The sequence below is a fragment of the Photinus pyralis genome, unplaced genomic scaffold (genome assembly GCF_008802855.1).
Source record: "Photinus pyralis isolate 1611_PpyrPB1 unplaced genomic scaffold, Ppyr1.3 Ppyr1.4_LG2, whole genome shotgun sequence".
Taxonomy (NCBI): domain Eukaryota; kingdom Metazoa; phylum Arthropoda; class Insecta; order Coleoptera; family Lampyridae; genus Photinus; species Photinus pyralis.
This window is the reverse complement of record NW_022170403.1, coordinates 6,601,875-6,624,160: the sequence shown is the minus strand read 5'-3', so window position 1 is coordinate 6,624,160 and position 22,286 is coordinate 6,601,875. Positions and strand designations below refer to the sequence as shown.

Below are 22,286 nucleotides of genomic sequence, written 5' to 3'. Positions count from 1 at the left end.
TTTATATTGCATTAAAACTCATAGTACATTCTCTGAAAGCGTATAAAGTAGACGTTCGGTTGCAATGACAATCTTTTGTGTATAATTCAAAGGTCAAAGAAGTTTTTGCAATATAAATGGTTTCTCAAGATTCTTGCACATATAATAATTAAAACGTGATGTGAAAATCAATTAAATGTGGTTTCTAAAGCACAAACGGTATGAACTCCATTCACTTGAAGAATAACTCCTAAAACAATTATAGTAAAGAAATCTGTTCTCAGTGTAGTTCAACGTGTATCCACTAAGATGGCTACGGTATACTACTTAAAAAGCGGGAAATTTAAAGTGGAGTACTTATTGGAATGTATTAATGTACCTACTTTTTAGCAGTATAACTTAGTCCTTTATTGGTTTTTTTTGGTCATTAGTGCAGATAAAATGTTTCCAGCAAAAAACCGTATCATAAGTAAGAATTACACTGGTTAACGTTACCTACATTCAAAATTTGGGTTAGGAAACTGGCAAAAGAAGTATTTATAAATGTTGAGTGAAGGATCAGGGGATTTTTCACTCTACGTTGTAATTAATTAATATAAAAATTTCAGAGCTTACAACTGGAAGAAGTGGAAAGCGATTATTTTAAAAAAGAGTTTACGTTAGTTGATGTTTCTGAATTGATAATACACAAAGTGTTAATACTGCTTACGTTTACCCGACAAAGCGCTTCATGAGCGCTACTTAAGGGCAGGAATACTCTTATAAAAATTTTTCGCCCCAGTTACACTGTCGAGATGTACATTGTACAATACCACCGTAAGTCGGATGTACGGTGGTATTTACACCTCGGCAGTGCTATCAGACAACTCATGCAAGAAATCACTAACTGGAGATTATATATTCGATAATAAATGTACATGTCACTTACAACTAAATTTAAGCACTATTATAATAACGAAACCCCACCGATTGAATCTCGGTTCCCATAATTTGAATGAACTACATACTATCGGTATTGTATCAAAATATGATTTTATTTCACATCCAAACAAATAACATTCAATTACGAGCTAGTATTGCAAATCTGATTTTCCTAAAAATATTGCGTGGATTGTCCTTTGTGATCATAAAGGCTGAGTCACGTATCAGTTAGAGCGTGTATTCCTTAAGGCCGATTCACATTATTATCGGTCAGAACATGTTTGTAAGAAACTGACCATGATGTGACCGATGACCTTATATAAACGCACTGCAATGACATCATTCGGTAAAATGATAATCGGAAACAAATTTACTCCGTGTCGTAAGTCAATCTTCGGAAATGTGTACAGTCGAAGGATAGTCTAAAACAATCCATTAATAGAACTATATTAATATAAAGATCCTCAACTTTACTTACCTAGGTAGGTACTGTTTTTTTTGTTATTTTGCAGTTAATAGAAAATCAGGTAAACATAACCTAACTTTGAATGGCATTTCAGGAATTACAATTACGCACTGTTACTGTTATTGGCATTCAATTGAATTACTGAACAAAACCGCATATTATGGTAAATAAGTATTTTTAGGTAGAATTTATTCCGCACGATCACTAAATTCCCTTTTTAGAGTTACGGAACGATATTTAATGTTACAGGTGGTAACCAAAGATAAGCAAAATACTATTTTTAATTTTATCTCAAGCAAAGACGAATGCATGCGAGTGTTAGCGACCTAACGAAGTACAAATAGGGATCGCGGATTCGGGATGGCAGCACAAAGCGACGAATATTTCAAAAATACTTCTTAGTTCACTACTCTAACACCATGGCGTGCAAACGCAGCCTTAATAACTGGCGAAAGAAAAGTGATATGGCCAATGGTCAGGTCATACACTTATCACTATAACCACCGAGGGGACATATTTAACGGGGACTTTTTCTACTCATTTTATTTCCACCACACCGACTTTAGCATTTTAAATAGTATATAGGTATCATACTTCATGTGACACATCAAATTAAGTTCTGGAAGAATTACGTAAAAAATCCGATACAACTGAATACCGAACGATACTCGGGTGGTTCATTTTTGGATTGTAACCTACGCTACCTACAGCTGAAAAACAATAGCAAAGCAACCTTTCTTATATCCTTATTACGAGCCTGTGCACCAATTCAAAGCGATCGGACGTCTCACAACAAAGCCATACAAAATGATAACAATCCCGACAATGGTTAATAAAATGGAACTTGGGGATACCGTTTTAAAAATATGGCAATTAAGCATCCTTAATGAGCACTACACTACACTACAATTTCAAACTTCATTAAAAAGGTTCAAAATTACCATATTTTCATCAAAGCAGTGGTACAGCCATTTATGAATTGATTTTTAATGCAAACAATGCGAAATGGAAATGATATAAGTACAGACATCAGGTGGTCAGGTGATGGCGGCGGTGGGTCCGTGAAGTTAGCAGCACATTGAAGGCACAAATGTCGAGACTAGGTGGGTTGGTTAGTGCTTCGTTTGTGCCGGTTTGTGCCGTAAAAAGTTTGCCAGCAAAACATACCGTTTGGAAATTATTTCGATTGTTAAAGGTTCTGCTAATAGGCCAGTCATTGAGGATTTTTACCTGGAAATAACTCGGAAAGTACAGAAATTGCTTGAGTGCGTAGAACTAAAATTCATAAAATGCACAATTATAAACTTGCCGCCGGGGCTGCCATCTTGCCAAGATGGCCGTCAAAAGCGGTTTTCCGCCGATATATCCGAAACTGCGCATTTTACGAGAAAATATGTGGTGAGCAAAATTAAAGAAACGAAAATTTCCTACAAAAAATGTAGTTAGCATATTTTCACTAAAGTTAGCCCTTACGCAGAAATTCAGAAATTTTTAATAACCAGTGGCGTATATTTTATCCAAATAATTCATTAGTCATTTAATTAATTAATCAAATTGATTAATCAATTAGTCTATGATCAATTAATTTTAAGATTTTATTTTAGTCGTCTCCATCTTCAATGGTGAGACATATCAATTTTCAAATTTTATTAGTTAAATCAATCAGTTATATATTGTTATATTCAATCCCTTTAAGCCAGCATTATGGACTTTATTTGTTTGGTTTGTGATTTGATTATTTATGTTAATTTTACGTCAAGAGCGCCATACCTATTATTATTATTATACAACATAGAAACAAACAAATCATGATTACCTATTATACACTCTTCATTTTTAATCGTTTAGTTTATCATCATCACCTTCAAGAAACAAAAGCGGTTACGTAAAAAAAACAACGAAAATGGCGTTTAATTAGAGAAAGATTTTAAAAAATTCACTAGTAGGCGTTGTAGGCGCAACTTAGTTGGGTACAATTTGGAGCAACGATGAATAGCAATATGTAATTTACCATACTGCTATTCCCTTAGGAATTCCTCAGCCAACAGTACCTATACATATTTTTAAATAGTATTTTCAATATTTGGTAAGACATAGAATTTATTTACCCCGCACGATAAAATCTATTATTCATTATTATTCCGGCACAAAAAAGGTTTGCACGAGAGTCTAAGGGGGATATCTCTAGATCGAGCCCTATGAGTTCAAAGTGAAGATACGGTAAGTTCGTGTAAGTTACAGAAAGCCCAAAAATATGAGTCGTTTCGAAAAGTACTTTCCGAGGTACTTTCGTAATGTAGGTACCTTTGTACAAGCACTGTATATACACCTATATACAATGGTACAAGGCGACACAGTAAATCTGAGCTTATTTTTTATAAAAATCTGTCTAAATAAATACAAAGCGATTTAAATAACCAAATAAACACGTTAATCCGAGTTATAATCCATAGGTATGTGATATGTAGGTACTATAAAAAGTGGCTCACAATACAAGGCAATGCAATAGTTTCCGTTAATTTCGAACAATAACTGTACTTTGCGTTTGTCGTACAGAATTCTTGATGTATATCACCGGTAAGCTAATTGAAAGGTAATTAAACTAAAGCACATCTCGCAAGCAAATAGAAGTATGGCTAGGTCGGGATTGAGAATTTATGTGTTCGCACAGAAGTACAGTTAATAAACCAGACAAGAAATTCTGTAAAACACGTATCACGATTAACTTATCGACGGCGACGTTGACCAAACCATTTAACATAGCAAAAAAGTAGTCGGTCATACAAGCTGGAGTGGAAGTTTAATAAAGAATTAAAAGCACGATTTAGTTGGACGACTTCTTTTGTTACGTTAGGTAGAGTCGACTTAACAGTTGTCACATTTCAAATTATACCATTAAAACAACACAAACCCTTTTGTGGGCATTATTGAGAGAATTAAAATTTCAAGTACGCAGAATAACTTGGACAGCTATTTCCATCAACCGTTAAATACGTAACTTCTAAGAGGAACTACGGACATACATACTTGTACTTTACTTTTGATTGAAATCTTTCAGGATAATCGCTACGCCTCACCTACTATGTAACAACTGTTCGAAAAGGTACACAGACATTCTCCGAAATCTACGAGATATCCTACGATTTCCGTGGATGTCCGGACAGGGTATCCGAGTATCCGATATTTCCTTGGATTTCCGTCGACACCTTCCGATTCCCTCTAGACAGCTACAATGAAAAAATGAAACTGAAAAGCTGGAAGTATCCATGGGTAGTACCGAGAAGTTCGAAAATATTCACTAGATATTCTTATTTAATTTATTTAGTTGGGGCAACTGTCTTACCATCCGAAATCTATTACAATCTGTACTAAAATACACTGTACAATGAGCGACTGGCTCCCTGCACAGTGCACATACGAGTATGATGTATAGATGCTATCTCAATAGCGACTTCCCCCAGAATATCAATTTATTGTAAGAACGATATTTTATGGTGGTCCTTAATAACGAAAAAGTAAAATCTATACCCAAACCCCTATTCGAAAAATGTGGAAGCTGACTCAAGTATGTGCGAGGGTACAAGCACGATGGTATGCAGACAACAAACCCACATGGAAATTTGGAACTATTGAACAAAAATTTGGACGACTACATTATCAAATTAAATTAGATAATGGTTACAGCTTAAAGAGGCATATAGACCAGCTTGCTAAAACAAGCGTCCCTCCAAAGAAAACAGTGACATTCCAAGACGATCGACAGGAGAGCATTACAGACAAACAGAAGACTGAGGGAATGGACGAAATGATGATTATACAACCCCGACAGCAAATAGAGCGACCTGTATTAGAAGATGTAAGGAGACCAGCACCAGAAGAACCTATACTACGGAGATCTGAGAGGTATCGACAACCACCTAGATACTTGTTAGAATATATACAGAAGAAGTAATTCAAAATATTCAATTTCAATTTTTTATGTATTAAAATTTCATTATTATCAAGATCAGATAACAAATATATCGAATGATATGTCATAAATATTTTTCATACTGAATCAAATAAAAACGTATTTTGTATAATTAAATCTAATACAAAACAAGGTGTTTACGATTCAGAATACCATAATAGTAGTTTACATTGCGAGACCGTTACGTAGAACTTTACAAGCGAGCACGGAAGTTAACAAGCGAGCTTTAGCGAGCTTGTTATCCGTGCGAGCTTGTAAAGTTCGGGTAACGGGTGAGCAGTTGTACAGTATTCCGAATCGTAAATCTTTAACGAAAAGTTCTTTTTCTTTGGAAAAAAAACGAAAGTTATTCAATCGAACTGGCTGTTGAAAATATTTGGCGAACAAATATAGCAAACGAGCTCCTGGGTATGGCTACTTATAGCATGTGCAAAACCAAATTTTAAACCTGATGTTAGTTTTGCTTTTATTTAAAGTGTATATGTATGAAATTTCATTTAATTGCTTGCATAAATAAGAAAGTGGGCATTGCACATCCTGCACAAAACCAAATTTGGAAAATGGCGCTACATTTGCTTTTATTCCAAGTGGCTATGCATCAAATTTCATTTAAATCCCTCTATAAATAAGGTAAGCACTGCGCATGCGCAAAACGAAATTTTGAAACTGGCGTTAAATTTGGTTTTATTCCAAGTGGCTATGTATCGAATTTTATTAAAATGCCCCTATAAATAAGAAAGTTGGCACTGCGCATGCGCAAAACCAAATTTTGAAACTGGCGTTAAATTTGCTTTACTACTTATTCCAAGTGGCTATGTATCTAATTTTATTTAAAATCCTCCATAAATAAGAAAGTTGGCACTGCGCATGCGCAAAACCAAATTTTGAAACTGGCGTTAAATTTGCTTTTATTCCAAGAAGCCTCTTGTATCAAATTTCATTTAAATACCTTCATAAATAAGAAAGTTTGCAATTCGGTTTGCAAATGGTCGAGATGCGCAAGGGCACTGTCACGGCTTCCTATAATTACCAGGCTCCGCTGTAAGAGCTGGCAACGCCGCATCAATACCTCGATCAATACCCAACAGTTGGCCTACCATCTCTACTGTTGTGTTACTGAATTATTAAGAAACCAATGTAGGATATTGTTTATTTTTGCCATTTTCAAAAGTGGTAAAGTTGACAGATTATTTCGGACAATATTTTAGCACAATGAAGACTGCTGACAAAAGAAATGCATTTAAAATTGTGTTTGCTGAATAATTTTTACGTTTACTTCTAGGTACACCAGTTTAAATTGTTCCGACAAGAAATCGTTTTGTTTTCACCTAAATTTTCCAAAAGTCTATTTCTTGGATCACTCACAAAATGAGATACATCACTTATTATCATAATTTCATAATCTTTTATGCGAGAAGGTAGATGCAAATCGTGACAATCTACGTACCTAGTTACTTAATATATTCTTTGAGACTCCCGATTTAACTTTTGGTTTTGAATTACCCAACACAACTGTGACTCTGTAAGCGTATAATTGTTCAAACATACTCAAACATTCAATTCTGTATCAATTGTTACACTTGATGAAACTCTGCACAACTTTTCAAAATTGAAAATATAAAAACAAACACTATTCGTTTCCACACTCATATTCCATCTTGGATGACTAGGTACTTTGCAAATTACTGACACCACTAAAAAATTCTGTCTAACTTTTTTATCTTTTTGCAGCCAAATATCCTGCTTTTATTTGAATTTTTTCTGTCTTCTTTCTAAGGGATCGGTCCGAGTTGAACTTGAGCTTTTCTGCCCTTTGGAAGCTTGACTACAGTCCCACAACCATTTTCTTTCATGCCGCTAGCATAAGTGCTATTGCAACTGGGCACACAACGGTTTGGGAGGCATTTAACATTAATTTTAAAACCATAAAGACTCACTTTACATAAATTTGCACTGACACTGACATAAAATCATAGGCCAACGAAACAGTGTTGTCAAATTTCATACAATTTAGCCTGGTAATTATAGGAAGCCGTGGCACTGTGAATGCTGATCGATTAGGCTCAACTTTTGGAATTGCGTATTATATGGCTAAAGCTATGCGCAAGTTGAATATCATGCAATACAAATTTGATAAACAATCCACCTGTAAAATTTCATAGTAATCGGTCCATTCGTTTATGAGTTATCGTGCTAACGGATGGACGGACAGACACCGCAAAATTATAAACTCGCTAGGAGCTCGTTAATAAACCCATAAAGAGCGTTTAAAAAAGCGGCAGAGCACCTTGGTGTGATCCCACGGAGTCATTGGATTTGACCCATTTTCAATTGGCTTGTTACTTGTGGCATATAGGTCAACTGTGCAAAGTTTGACCTAAATCGGTCCAAACGTTTGACAGTTATCGTGTTCACGGACAGACGGACACCATCGACTCACCTATAAAGCTTGCTTCGCTTTGCTCTGCCGCTTAATAAATACATATTTACTCACCTGAGTGCTTAAGTATTTTGCCTATCTCCTCCCAAATAATGTCTCTGCGGACCTGTCTTGTATAGTTCTTCGTAATTTTCTACCACCGTAATCCATTATTGTGAAATTACTAATGACTAAACGTAGGATTTTGTCTCTCCAAATCCGCGCCGAGTCGTCACCTATCGTTCATTAAACCGGATATGTCTAGGGATATGTAGTCGGAGCGCAGCGGAGGCGACGAATAGTTTTCTTCTTTTGAATCCGAAGAGGATTTTCCGTCTATGCGATACGTACGCTACGTCCAAGTGAACGCACCTCCATATAATATCATTAAAGAATATTTTTCTACGGCGCGTCCGCTCCGTATCAGTGAACGCTTACCTTAATAGTATTAAACATGCGTTCATTTAATATCACTCCAATAGGGTAGATGACAAATTTTTTAAAACCACTTATAACTGTTCGTATACCTCTACTATAACTTTAAAATATGATATTTCAGCAAAATAAATCATATTATTGCAAATTTATGCAATTTAAATTGTAGATTTTTATTGTAGCGCCAAAACGCTGTTTTGTGTCATGGCGGTGTCTGTGACGTCACAGTCCTGAGCCTGACAATTATAAACACATAACCCCGGCGTAAATAGTTTAAAAGATTTCGTGATGAATTATAACTACTGGTGCCCTACCATGGGGTACACCTTGTCGTGGTGGTAGGGCTCAGTAGTCACATTTTTCTATGGCACAGCTAAGTATACCAGGCGGGTAAATCTGGTTACAAGGATGCTGTATCATTCAAATGCTTCATGGAGTAGAGAAATCCAAAAGGGTTCTCGACGACTGCTCATTAAACGTAATATAGAAACCTATATTGACATGAGCAGCACATGTTTCACGTACATTAACTCCCGAGGCGTGCGGTAGACGACAATTTGGACAACTTCCGAATCCGATTCAGCCATTTGCCGATAGGGTTTCGAATAATCGGACTAGATGGGTAGGAAGGAAGAATGGGGAAACCAACTATTTTGTCACGCAATTTCTAACAGGGCATGGAGAAAATGGGGTGTATCTGAAAAGAATAAGAAAGATGGAGAGTGATGCCTGCACAGACTGTGGTGCTGTGGATGATGCAGGACACGGAGTGTTAAAGTGCCCAAGGTGGGAAGCCGAGAGATACCGCGTCGCCATTAGAGTAGGAGAAGTAATAGAAAAGGATAACATAATCGAAACAATGCTGGAAAGTGCAGAGGAATGGAGACCCCTCTGGAAGAATGCTTGAGCGATGCCCAGAGGCGGATATTTTGGAGATTAAGGGATAAGGAGTTTTAGTGGGTGTGAGCCCCACACTACCGTTTCGAACAGACGGTGTGTGGTAAAAAAAGATCATGACTTGTTAAACGTGATAAAAGAGACTTGATGGTAGGGCAAAGAAAATAATTGTTTTCTTCGTCGACAACTAAGGAAACTGCATACAGCTTTGCGTGAACCGTATGTTGCGGGCAAATTTTGACTTAACTGTGAATAAGTTGCCATCACGCTTAAGAGTCTTCTGTTCGACTGCACCCAATGTAAGGTTCCATAAGAACGCCCGCTATAGGAACTGTTTTTCCAAAAAAAGGTGTTTTAAGAACTACTTTAAAATTTAGATCTTTATCTACAAAATGTTCGTAATGTAAAAAAGTTGCGCTTACGTAGACGTACAGAAAACTCTTAAAGTGGACATAGCTTACTAAATCATCTCCATATGATAGCTTCGATGACCTAAAAACAAAGCATCTTATATCACAGTTTTGATACGGTTCTGTGCAACGTCTCCCTGTCTACACTGATACGATACGGGGATACGATACGAGGATACGCAACAAATCTGGACCGGTCTTGTACACATTCTTCTAAATAACTCATTTCTTGTAATAAGCTTAACTTAAAAACCTACAAGACTTATATGGCAGTTTTCTGATGAGCAAAAATCTTTCTGTTTGATGCAAGAAATATTCCCAACATCATTACATCATTTTTTGGCAGATTTGATGCTATCAGCTTTCGTATACCCACTTTCCATTCCTATCTGGTTTTAAAAACTAAACTTTAGGATAATATGATCACCATAAAATGGAACAAGCACTAAATTAAAAAACGTGGACAAACTATATCAACGCACAGAGGATTAGGATAATGACGTCACGCGCTCTGATTGGCGTTTGATATCACGTGACAAATGTCGTTATTTTTTAATTTTATTTTTACTAAAATATAATAGTTTCTCTTGTACATTACCAAAGAAAGTTATTTTGCGATACCCTGGTACCTTACTCTATCTTATGAAACAAACATTTATTTATTCTTTTTCCACTGTCATGTAGCCTATTCATTGAACAGTATTTATTAGGCCTGCAACTTGACTCTATATTTTTTGGTTGGACAGTTAGTGTAATTTAATTACCCTTCGTTTATTATCAAATAATAAGAATGATAAATATAATACCTCGATTAATACCTTATGAATTCTATAACTGCGAACAAAATTAATGTGAAGTGAATTGATATACAACTCACATTAAACTCTCTAGTTCAGGCTACTCCTAATTTTAGATTTAGTTTTTTCGTAATTACCCTACGATACACATACTGTTTCAGATTTAGAAGTTTTTTGTTCTTCAATAACTTAAATAACAATTTTGACACTGTTACAAAATAGCCGACATCCGGAAATTCAAATTTACCGCCACAAAATGGCGCAATAAATCACAGCGTACAAGCGCAGCACGTGTGACATCATAAACAATTGGAGGGGATGCCCTAGCAGATCCATTTCTACTGGTAGGCTCACTTCTTCACTTGCCAGTAGAAGCTTTCGTTTAATACTCGTGTGACCTGTGGAGCAGTTGAACAACACGCCTTACGATAAAGACATGACGACCAAAGTGCAAATGCTACTGCATTTTTTTCAAATGTGTTGACAATGGGCTCAAAACAAAAGACAGCTGGTTGTGGTTAGCTACATCAACTTTACAAAAATTTAGCGCTATCTAATTTTGTGACAGGATTATTTTTTCCGATGACGTCTCCTTAACAATGCTTGAAAGAATAAAATGGCGGCGACATTTCTATTTTCGCACTAGAATTAGCGGCTAAAATATGGCAAATTTCGCGCTACTTACCTTTTTCCGTAGCATTACTTTTCCTAGTGACGGTGCAGCGTTCTAACGATACCAATATAAAATATCTGTAATTATTAAATTCAGTTATTCAACAAAAACGGTTTAACAACGCGGCAAATCATCCATTCGAGATTTTTACATAATCTTTTGATTATTATAATTTTAGTTTAGAAAAAGTGAACAAACACGGTTATAAGATCTACGGCCGTTAAAAGCATGTGGGATTTAATTGTGTCAATTGACCCGAATTACATAGGTTAGAAGATGAACGTATAAGGTCCAATGAAACATGAAATTCATAATAGCACGATGTTTTCTTTACAGAGGTGTTCCAGGAATAATTACTCAAATTCGTTTTCTACGTTTGGATCTCGGTTATAATATGTAGGTCCTGATGTAGGTACATTGAAAACAATTTATGTTATAATTTATAATTTGATTAGTTTGGTTTTATACCAAACACCCATTGCAAAAGCAAGGTTACGGTAAAGCCTACATCCTTATTACCTATTTATTACTCATGGGATGTCGGTACCAGTACTACCAGTCGTTTATAGCTTCCCAAATTTTCTTTCTTTCTAATTTCCCTCTGCAAGAACCCCTTCCGATCTTTCGTATTCGAAATTTTGAATTCGAAGTTTTGACCACATCCAGGGACAAGTCTCATAAATTCGTTTCAGCTATAAAGCTTTCGTCAATTAGTGAGGCATCGAAATCGAAACATAGCTTTTCCGACGTTTTCCCATTGAAATTGGTCATGATGTTGACATCTTTTGTTCTTTTTGTGGCTAATAGGCCATCCTTTCAAATGAAAGAAACATATATTTCAACTCTTCAACAAAAAACAGTACCTATACGGTGTATAGGGTGTTCCCAGTTTCGACCAAAATTGTCTTAATTCTACATTCTTAAAAGTTCGTAGGTTTTTATGTGTCACTGGTTTCTCTGCTTTAGGTTTTAGGAAGTTATTGGTGTCAGTCTATCGGGCGCGAAGAGTATAGATAAGACCTCGGATAAGACTGTCTATGGGATTTATGTGTCCAAAACAGTTAAGCTGAGCTAAGAATTACGCCGAATGATCTCACTTCGAGGCCATGGGAAACACTGAATTTGCAAAATTAGACGGACGTGGCCTTTTGATGAATTGCAGTAGCGCGAGCGTAATTCGTGGAGCTCCTAGCGAGTTTATAATTTTGCGGTGTCTCTCCGTCCGTTAGCACGATATCTCGATAACGAATGGACGGATTACGATACAATTTTGTAGTTGGATTCCGAGGCGGATTCTTTATCAAATTTGTAGATCGGAGCTCGTCAATTGGCAATGTAGCCCAAAAAATAGGGAAGGCCCCTTTGACATCTCCGCGAGTTATGAACCGAATTGCATGAAATTCAATATGCGTATAGCTTTAGCCATATAAAACGCAATTCCAAAAATTGAGAATTATCGATTCACAGTGCCCTTTTCGCATCTCGACCATTTATAAACCGAATTGCAAACTTTTTTATTTATGAAGGCATTTAAATGAAATTTGATACATAACCACTTGGAATAAAAGCAAATGTAGCGTCATTTTCCAAATTTTCTTATTTATGGAAGCAATTAAATAAAATTTCATACATATACCTACACTTTAAATAAAAGCAAAACTATCATGAGGTTTAAAATTTGGTTTTGCACATGCTCGTTTTCTATATTTGTTTAGTTTATTTTATAAGGTAATCTATTTTTTATAAACAAAAGATCCCTACATCTAAACTCTAAAGAGTAAACCTCGGAGTACACATTAGGCCGACCTCGAGGCCGACAAAATAAGAAAATACCTCGGAAAATACCGCTTCAGTGTAGCGCTTCCTATTGATGAATGATGATCGACAAACGATCGAACTGCCACTAGCAAGGCCACTAGTCTCGACCTGATGCTGATCACAAAATATTTTGTTGTTTTCTTAACGTAGATATTTTGGGCCTATAAAGTATAGCACATTCTGAAATAATCTTTAAATTTTCACTTAAATGAAAGCATAAAGGTTAATTACGCAAGTTAATGAAATGTATATCCTGCAAATTTCATTACGACCTCAATTCTATATAGCTGACGATTAGAATAATTTGTTTTTTGTGGCATAAATAACATCTCGGCAATAATTTGCAATATTTCAATTAACTATGCGTTGATCGAGGTGCTGATATAAAAATTTAAAGAAAGAATATCGGTAAGGATAGAATAATAATCTTTGCCAACGAAGTTGATTCTAAAAGTTTCAGTAAAATGACGTTTTTTCGCAGTCAGTAACTTTTCCAAAATGTGAACCTATATTTATTTGCTTCTTTTACAAAAGGTGTTGGTAGGTACGTAAGCACGTATTGCCTTTTTTGCGAGCTTTTTTGTAACGCACAATTTTTGATGGACCGAAACGTATAGGCACCTATGACACCACAATATGATCCTCGAATATCGCAACTGACCTACCTAAGGGAAAAACCCCTACGTACGTATAGTATGCTGAGCGACCGTTTACCCCCCACACGACTCATCCGAGCTTGAGTCCTTACGTATCTGTTGTCTAAAATTCGCCAAAGAATTATCCCCGAGATTATCCCCTTCCGTATGTAAATCATATTTAGGAACGGAACACCCTGTATAAATAAAATAAACGCGTTCATTTCTTTTAATACTGCCTAAAGCAAGCGCTGAGTTACTCATCCTGATGAGATTTCATATATGGATTCCGTCGTATCGACAACACTATAAGTGTTTTATTACCTGTTGTTTATAAATAGAAACTACCTGTTTGCTCTCTTGGTTTAGGTAAACTGATCTCTTAGACTAGACTGGCAAAAGTCAAGGTCTGTTAATCAACGATGCGGAAGAAAACATGCAATATTGGTTTGCAGTAGATAAAAAGAACGTAAAATGAAAAAATACACTTATGTCTTGTATGTACTCCTTATTTAGCTATTTTTCAACGCAACGTTCCGGCAATAATAATAATTTTACTGTGTCTGTATGTATGTACATTATTATCTTATTTATAAGAATTCAGACGTGCGGTAATAGAAAAGGATAAAATATTGAGGTTTTAATTATGTATTGCACGTACCTAGGTATCCATTGTTTACGATTAGTTTTCTAATTAATCGCGAATGAATAAAACTCGGAATAACAGGACAATTAGTGAACAATTTCGATAAGTACGTACTAAACAAGCTTTCATTTTTAGGTACCTACATGTCATAAAAATTTGTTTCTTGATGATGCCTTCAAGCAAATCTTGTGTTAATGACTAAATATTTTTAAAAATCGTTAAACTTCAATACCGTGATATAAACGTGTTATATTATGCCCTCGTTGTCCTAGTAGTGGTAGTACCGGGTAGTACATACACTGACAAAGTGACAACGCCCGAGGACAACGCCATATGAATCATGATTTCTTAATTACCAAATACGAGACCAAATACATATTTAAATAAGTAATTTGTTTTTCGCCGAACCAAAATCCCATATATCTTTAGTAGCCGATTTATACCCTTGGTGATACCTTATCAACAACACACACACACAAATCTACCAAATCTACGTTAGAGTTGCGACCCCAGTATACAGATTCATATACGTACCAGAATTGTATATTTATTAGTATACAATATTTGATCATTACGGTACAAACGAGGGTAAAAATCAATACAACCTCGAGTACAATATTGCGGCTCAAGAATTTGTAAGAATCTGTATACTCGTCTGTATACTGGGGGTTCTGGCGTTGTCGACTTAAATCGTTATTTGCGACATTTTGAATTTACATGCGAAATTAAATCACTCACTAGTATCCCGGGGACAATTTGTAATCCGAAGGCCCAATCATCACAATTTCTACAACTTTGTTCCTTAACTCATCAAGTATGTACACAACGAATTTCGTCAAAATTCTCTCCATTTTCGTTAACCCCAAGAATTGCAGTGGAACTTATTGTTGCTGAGAAAAAAACGAGGGAAAAAATTAAAGAAGAAATGAAAATTTCATCACTTTTTTGGCCGTGGCTCCCAAACGAAACACGGTTTATTTGGAAAAAATGCTTGTTTTGATCCCCTCTACTACCCATTTTTTTTTACATACCTTGACACAATGTATATAATATATAATTGCATTATAATGCCTCAAAAAGAATGGATTTTAATCAAAACAGTTTGAACTTCGTGTTCTAACAATAGGAGCCCGACAAAAGAAGTAGTTTTTTTCGAGGCAGTGGTTTCAAAACTTGGATGAATAGTGCAATTTAAATTTGTGAATGTGTGCACTTTTGCCATATCTTTGCTTAGGAAACAACTCTGGAAACAGATATCAAAATGCGGTTTTCACTGATATTTTCGAGGCTATTTTCATTTTTTCATGTCTGTAAGAACGATATTTTATGGTGGTCCTTAATAATGAAAAAGTAAAATGTCAACGCAACTCCTATTTAAGCTGACAGGTCAAATATGCGCGATTCTGCAAAGATAAGTGCAGGATCGTGTTCAGAAATTAAAGATGCGTACGCGCTCTGATCACGATCGTATAAGATGCAAACGACTAAGTAGAGCTCCGGAAGTATTAGTGAATTTGACGTGGAAGGAATTGGCCCTGGAATGTGAGTGTCTCCCGCGTATGTATATGTGCTGAGCTCGGTGCTGAGTGAATTGTGCAGACCATAGTGCTGGTTGTGTTATTGTTAGGTAAAACCCGAGGTAAAACCGCTCGCAGATATCCGAATCAATAATCCTCGCAATAATCATAGGCTCCCAGATTGCATAATGTAGGTACATGAACCTACGACGCGATCCCGGGTAGCTCCCGAATCCCGATGGTTATACCGCTGAATAACGAGCTGAGTAACACGAGTATTCGCCCGAATAGGCCAACGCCTCATTGCTAACAAAAAGAGTTAGGAGGTGAGCTTGACCTGCAGACGAGACATAGATCGACGTTACTAATCTATAGGCCGATGGTCCTAGTCAGAGGGCCAAGGTAGGTTGTGAATCCTAACCGTAACCCGGGGTAACCCTTTCTCAAATATGTATGAGCTATACATACATACAAAAAAACAAAAGTTGGAAACTGTTGGTTTGAACACGAGTTTTAACAGGATGGTGCAACGCGCACAACGCCCGAATCGTGTGAGAATAGGTACCTGTCGAATAAATTTATTAGAAAATGAAAAACTTGTCCCATAGGTATTCTTGCACGATTCAGGCGTTGTGCGCCGGTGCATCATCCACATCCTGTTGAAACCGAGGTTGAAATCAGCAGTTCCCCACTTTTGTTCTTTTATGTGCCGTACGTAGTGTATTTGTATTAACAAATGCCCTCAATACAGTGTCGCAGTTGATGATTTCTTCAAAACGAAACGTTGTATTGAAAATCTCTTAATGCTGTCTTGTAGAGCGCAAATAGTGGCAATGAGAAAGTGTTTGGTATTTTTTTGTGTCTGTTCAAATAACATCAGAAATAAACAAAATCCAAATCGGCAAATTTCGGTTTTTCTGGCATATCTTCGGAAGTAATCGGAATTTTATTATTATTAAATTATTACCTGTTGTAAACGGATTAAGAGTTGCGGGGGAAGTAGGTACAGTGCGATCAATAATGAGTTGCTGCGCCGCTTCAATAAATTATGACGTTAGTAATCATTTGCCGCAACAGGCGTGGTGCACCAATACTAAAACATAACCTTAAACTTCAAACCAAAGTAAACATTTGACGTTTAACTATATTTAATCGAAATCAACGATTTAAGCACGTTGTGAGTTTCCAAATTATGTGAAACTACTCAAATAGCAAATTACTACAAAAATTGAAACGATTTTATTTCTTTTACAACTCGTTAATATCGAAGTACTTGGGTAAATTACATGCACACTATAACCACTGTTCGAAGTGCTCGCCACCACTATTAAGACAGGGATCCACTTTTTTCTTCATGTTTTCGAAGACGGAATGTAACTACAGTTGCGTAATGTTTCAAACGGCAGCTTTTATACCTGCTCGTAATTCGGCAATGGTGTGTAAACGGTTCCGAATACGTTACAATCTCGTAAATTTGCATTAAACCAATTGCATGCAATAATTTAGACAGCTTTGTAAATCTGGACGATGAGTTCTTGTACCACGGTTACTTTAAAGGATAAAAGTACAATTTTCTCCAGACAGTAGTGCGACACGTTCCGTATGAAATACCCATTTGTCGTAGCGGCTTTTTCAGAATTTGCTCAAAAGGTTTCTCGAAACTCCTGTATACACAAACGTATCGAGTACTCCCAAACTCCACTTTCGTCTTTAGTCCCATTACGGAAACAGGACTGCAAATGCATCTTATTCTCTTCTAAAGGCATGTCGGAGTAAACCTATTACCTTTTACACGTTACAACTAAAAAAACGTTTGTTTATTATTTATAAGTAATTTACCCACCTTGTAAATATTCGAAAGAAACTGGTAGTCTTGAAAAAAGCCGTTTTGAAATGGACGAAAGTAATAAGAAAAGAATTACAAATCGGAATTATAGGTTATGTTTTTGTTTTGTATTGGTACACATATACCTGGTTGCGGCAAATGATTACTAATGTGATATTTTATAAGAGCGGCGCAGCATATGATTATTGATCTCCCTGTACTTGTTGTGTTCAGCCTGGTAATATAAGTTACAATAGGTATCTTTTACAAGACCTAAGCAATATTTTCCTGCTCACCTTTATATGGTATAAAAAACCAGATATCCAATCTGTTAAGAAACGTTATATTTTAACAGGACCCATTACATTAATAGGAAGTGAACCATTTAGTACGAGATTTAGTATAACTGATAAGAAAAGCTTACAAAATCTTAACAAGTATAAATGGTGCACAACTCCTGTGCAGATAAAGAGCAATTTTTAAACCGAAATACTCGCCGACATAGCTTAGTAAATGGTTGGGTTAGAAGGTAGTATCATGTTATCGATATTTAGTTTGTTAGTAGATGATTAATGGGGAGGATGACATTCAAAATCCTCCGACACCTCCGATTGATTTTCCCTTTGAGACTACTTTCCTCTGATAAACCGTTTTCGATTCATTCGCTCTTAAAATTTTGAGATCCCCAATGGATATATTTCTTTAAGACGTCCCAATCGCCCAATGCGCATTTTGCCCAAAAGTTTTTCAGCTCTTCTTCTAATAAATATTTGCTAGTACACATATCACTGCCAATGTCAGTAAAGACTAAACTTGTGACAAAAAGAGCAAACGAACTCCTGGGTCAATAAAAATTTAATCAGTTATTCCATGGGTGATGATAAACCCCGTGATAAACATAATACCTACCGAAAACAGAATTGAAAAATTCGAAACCTTTATCCTCGCCTTTATCATGTACCTACACAAGCGGACAGAGTTTTCATTTACACAGAGGGACGGACAGAAAGCCAAAATTTAATCAGTTGGTCCCTTGATCATTGTCAATCTATTACAGAAAACAGAAATGAAACTTGCTCGGAAACTTGCTTTTTAGGAGCTCGTTAATAAACAAGCACGCTACAGTATGTGATCGACGCAAGATAGACCACACTACAACGACCACTCGACGCATCGTCAAATCGCTATGACGCTATATAGCCCGTACCTTGACAAATATGAACGAACAACTATAACTACATTGATCAGGGGTGGCCAAACTTTTTACACCAAGAGCCATTTCTTTTTGTATGAAATTCCATATTATTATTGATCGGTGATTTTTGGTGAAAGTGAATAGAATAATTATGTTGTACTGCGCTCGAGACAGTTATGCTCGCAGTTATGTATTGGTAATTAAATTACCGATTAGCTTTCTGATGTTACCAAAAGAAACAGCCTTCAGGGCGAGCTTCAGGGTGTCCAAATGTCGATGGAAAACCCGAAAACCGCGTTTTCTCCCTCATTTTATCAAAATTAAGATACTTGAGGTCATTGCGCACCTGAACTTTTTTTAAATTAAACATACGATGTCATAATAAGTTTTCATGGTGACTACGCTTTTGACTCGGTTTTTGAGTTATGGGCTGATTTTGAAAACTTATCAATTTCTAAGTTATTTTAAAAGTGAAAACGGACTACTTTTTTACGCTTTCGGTGGTATATTTCGATTTTTTATAAACGTATAACAATTTTGGAGATAAGAATACGTAAGAACGAGCGTAAGAATGTAACTTATGTTTTTAATGGGACCTCCATTTTTATGTTTTGTATAGATTGCATATTTTCTCGTTTTTTTCAAGCTTTTGCAAAACTATATAACACTTCATACACATACACGAGAACCGGAGAACCGCAAGTCTATCCTCGACAGTAAGAGAGAAACTCCGGTTTTCCATCGAAATGTGAACACATTGTATAGATTTCAAAATATTAATTGAAAGTATTGAAACAGTTCCGTGCAAAAAGAGCGAATCCTCAGCACGTGCACTCTGATTTTATAAACACATATTAGCCGATTATCTAAATTTACCGCACCAAAAATAAAGTTTACTCACATGTGTAAACTGATGCGATATTCTGGTATGCTCTTCTTGATATTGCTTTCTGGCTTTCCTCTTTTCCGCATACATGGTATTTAACGCGTCCAACGTTTTGCTCTCGATATTGTCGGCGTTTTGTTTTATTAATTTACTGCTATTCTCGAATTCCTCCATCATACTTCTCCATGCGGACACAACTAAACTACCCGAAAGTTCGTCGCTTCGATCAATCTTCAGCCCCTGAGTAACAGCAGCACTAAGTGCAACTGCATATTCCCGATCACATTTCACTTTTAAAATCATGCACCTCTTCATTGTTTCCAAAAGTCGTAGCTCGGCATCTTGTCGTAAAAGAAGTGCTTCGTGCGCGCTGCGCCCTTGCAAGTTCGTCGAAAATCCCATTTTCTATTTTTTGTACGCACCCACCAAGTAATTAAGTAATATTTGAATACATTTGAAAAATTTCTAAAATCAAATCACGAAACCTGTTAACACAATTTTCTTAAAATGATATGTTATTACATAATTTAATTTTTAATTTCTTCCATAATAAATCATGTTTACAAAGAAATACACTACCTAAACAAATTTGATAAGTATCCAGATAACTAATTATTTAATTAACCTTTTATGTTTAATGAACCCATTGTTTGCGAGTGAGAGAAAATTAAACGAACATTACGAGAGAATAAAAATATTAAGACTACTTTAACTAACAAGTTAGTTTACTTGTTCTTTTACTCTCCCACCTTTTCTACATATCAACCAGTCGAGATATATCAAATCAATGGGGCAGAGAAAGAAGACGATATCAAAGAGGGAACAAATAATTAGTTGCAAACTGGACGGCAGCAAAGGTATTTCTATCTTTAAAGTTCATATGTTTGCGACATCTATCAGGAACCACGCCTAACATACCGACGCAGAACACTGCGTATATGATGCAGTTTGTAAACTACTAATCCCATTCTATGTCGACAAAAAATACCCATTGGCAGCACCGGAGTTGAATTTCTACAAATTTTTGGAGTTCACTTTCTGGCTCCCAGGTCTGGAGGCCCTGGGGCAACGCATTTTCCGAATAAAATGTTTCAATTTGTTTACAAGTAAAATTATTTCAACAGAGAATGTTAACGTCAAAAGCAAGTAATTTAAACCTAATTGCCGCGTTATCGCATAGAAGTTTGGGAGATTTTTTCAAAGAACGGTCGTTGATGAGCCGTAAGTGAGTTTTTTTAATACTAAGCTAGGATAGCTTCGTTAGGCGATTTTGTCCATTCGTCATCGTTCGGAGACTATTCTTTATAACTATAAGTTTCATTTTTGAAAAGGAGCGCTTTCCAGCACAATACCTACATGCTTTTTAACATTGAATAACGATGTAATCATGTGATTCAGGCTCGACGAAAAATGGGTGGCAATCAATAGGGGCGTTCAATGCATGAATCAATACGTACCTATACCTAGATTTATATCTCTTTTGATGATTTAATTTACTGTTCAACAAACTCGATACGATATTACTATCGACACCTAAAAAATGAATCGTATAAATTGTACGATTCATTTTATGTACCTATCGAACAAACGAAATTTGCATAAATTACGAGTAAATCTATTAGACCGGGAGGCAGCGTACCTACATAGTAACTAAACCATAAACGACAAAAATTCAACAATACAGGCTGAAAGTACGTTGAAAACGAATAATAAAATCACTCGTCTGCCAGTCGTAAGTGGCAGCATTAACTTGGGGCGGCGCTGAATAGGTGACTTCTTTAGGTGATCAACTAAATTCCCAAACTATTACGGTCACGGAAAAGATTTGTATCAAGAAATCCCATTTTTTCCATAGTTTTCAAATATGCTATGGCAGACGATTTCAAGTGCAGCGTTGGTAGCGAAAGATGCCCTCCAATGTAGAGAAAAACGCCCCTGAACTAAACCATGAGGACCGTATAAAAATTATACACAAAAAATTTCTCTTTTTGTCACTACTTTAAAATATATCCTGGCAGACGATATTAAGTGTAGCTTTAATAGTAGCAGACGTCTTAGAAGTTAAAAAATTTAGGTATAGTAAATCCCAGCGAGTGCGAGCGTGTGAGAGATAAGCGCACGAGAGCACAACGAACAGAGATAGCTATAGATTTACGCACCGCTTGGAGTTACCAAACGAATTAAATTATGGAAAATAATAAATTGTTTATTTCGCGATAAGATTGTCGGTATTTCTTGAATTCTTCTCAGACTGAGAAACAGAAACCTTGAAGAGAAAAGAAGATAGATCTTCAGCTCGTTATAAACTATCCTCTGACTCCAGTTCCGTTGTCTCTATGCAACATTAATGGATCGATGATTAAAATCGACAAGTTTGTTTTGCTGAAACTTTTTCGGAAGTATGATTTCTTCAACTGCTCCTAGTCCATCGCCAGTTGTTGATGTTGTTTTAATCGATGGATCATTTTTTTTGCATCTTTCAAAAGATCTCCGGTAAACCTTTGAGCGATTTTCTGAACACATCCTCGGCAAGATTTGTGCTGTGTCAGCGAGAGAAGTACATCTTACTTTTGACAGATAGTTACCCCTTCCATGAAGGACGCAGAACATGATCGTTGGGATCAAAATAAGGAAAGATTACAATCCTACTCAATTTCTGTTTCCACTCAGAAGCAGTCTGCAATTTTCATAAAACCACTTCGCAATGATAGCTCAAAGCCTCTCTTATAGATTACTTATACCGCTCATAGGCAAAAAAGACCTGTTGCGCTTTACTTGGAAGGAAAGTTGTGTTTGC

The 22,286-nt window shown here is 36.2% G+C and overlaps 1 protein-coding gene across 3 annotated transcripts; it reads right to left on the bottom strand.

The window, feature by feature from the left end:
- Positions 1 to 19,442: 19,442 nt before the first annotated feature.
- LOC116164277 (tyrosine-protein kinase Fer-like) lies at positions 19,443 to 20,222 on the bottom strand. Of its 3 annotated transcripts, none has more exons than XM_031478420.1 (2): positions 20,069 to 20,222; positions 19,443 to 19,954 (listed from the first exon to the last, which is right to left on the bottom strand). In XM_031478420.1, the coding sequence occupies exon 2, from the start codon at positions 19,889 to 19,891 to the stop codon at positions 19,466 to 19,468; it is 426 nt and encodes a 141-aa protein (XP_031334280.1). In that variant the 5' UTR covers positions 19,892 to 19,954; positions 20,069 to 20,222; the 3' UTR covers positions 19,443 to 19,465. The 3 variants fall into 3 exon arrangements, with proteins under 3 accessions (XP_031334280.1, XP_031334281.1, XP_031334279.1); XM_031478421.1 differs by having other exon boundaries at positions 20,115 to 20,169; XM_031478419.1 differs by having other exon boundaries at positions 19,443 to 20,068; positions 20,115 to 20,162.
- Positions 20,223 to 22,286: the final 2,064 nt, after the last annotated feature.

What these genes read in the sequence shown, in the direction of transcription:
- LOC116164277 (XM_031478420.1), bottom strand. Translation starts at nt 19,891, where the DNA reads ATGGGATTTTCGACGAACTTGCAAGGGCGCAGCGCGCACGAAGCACTT.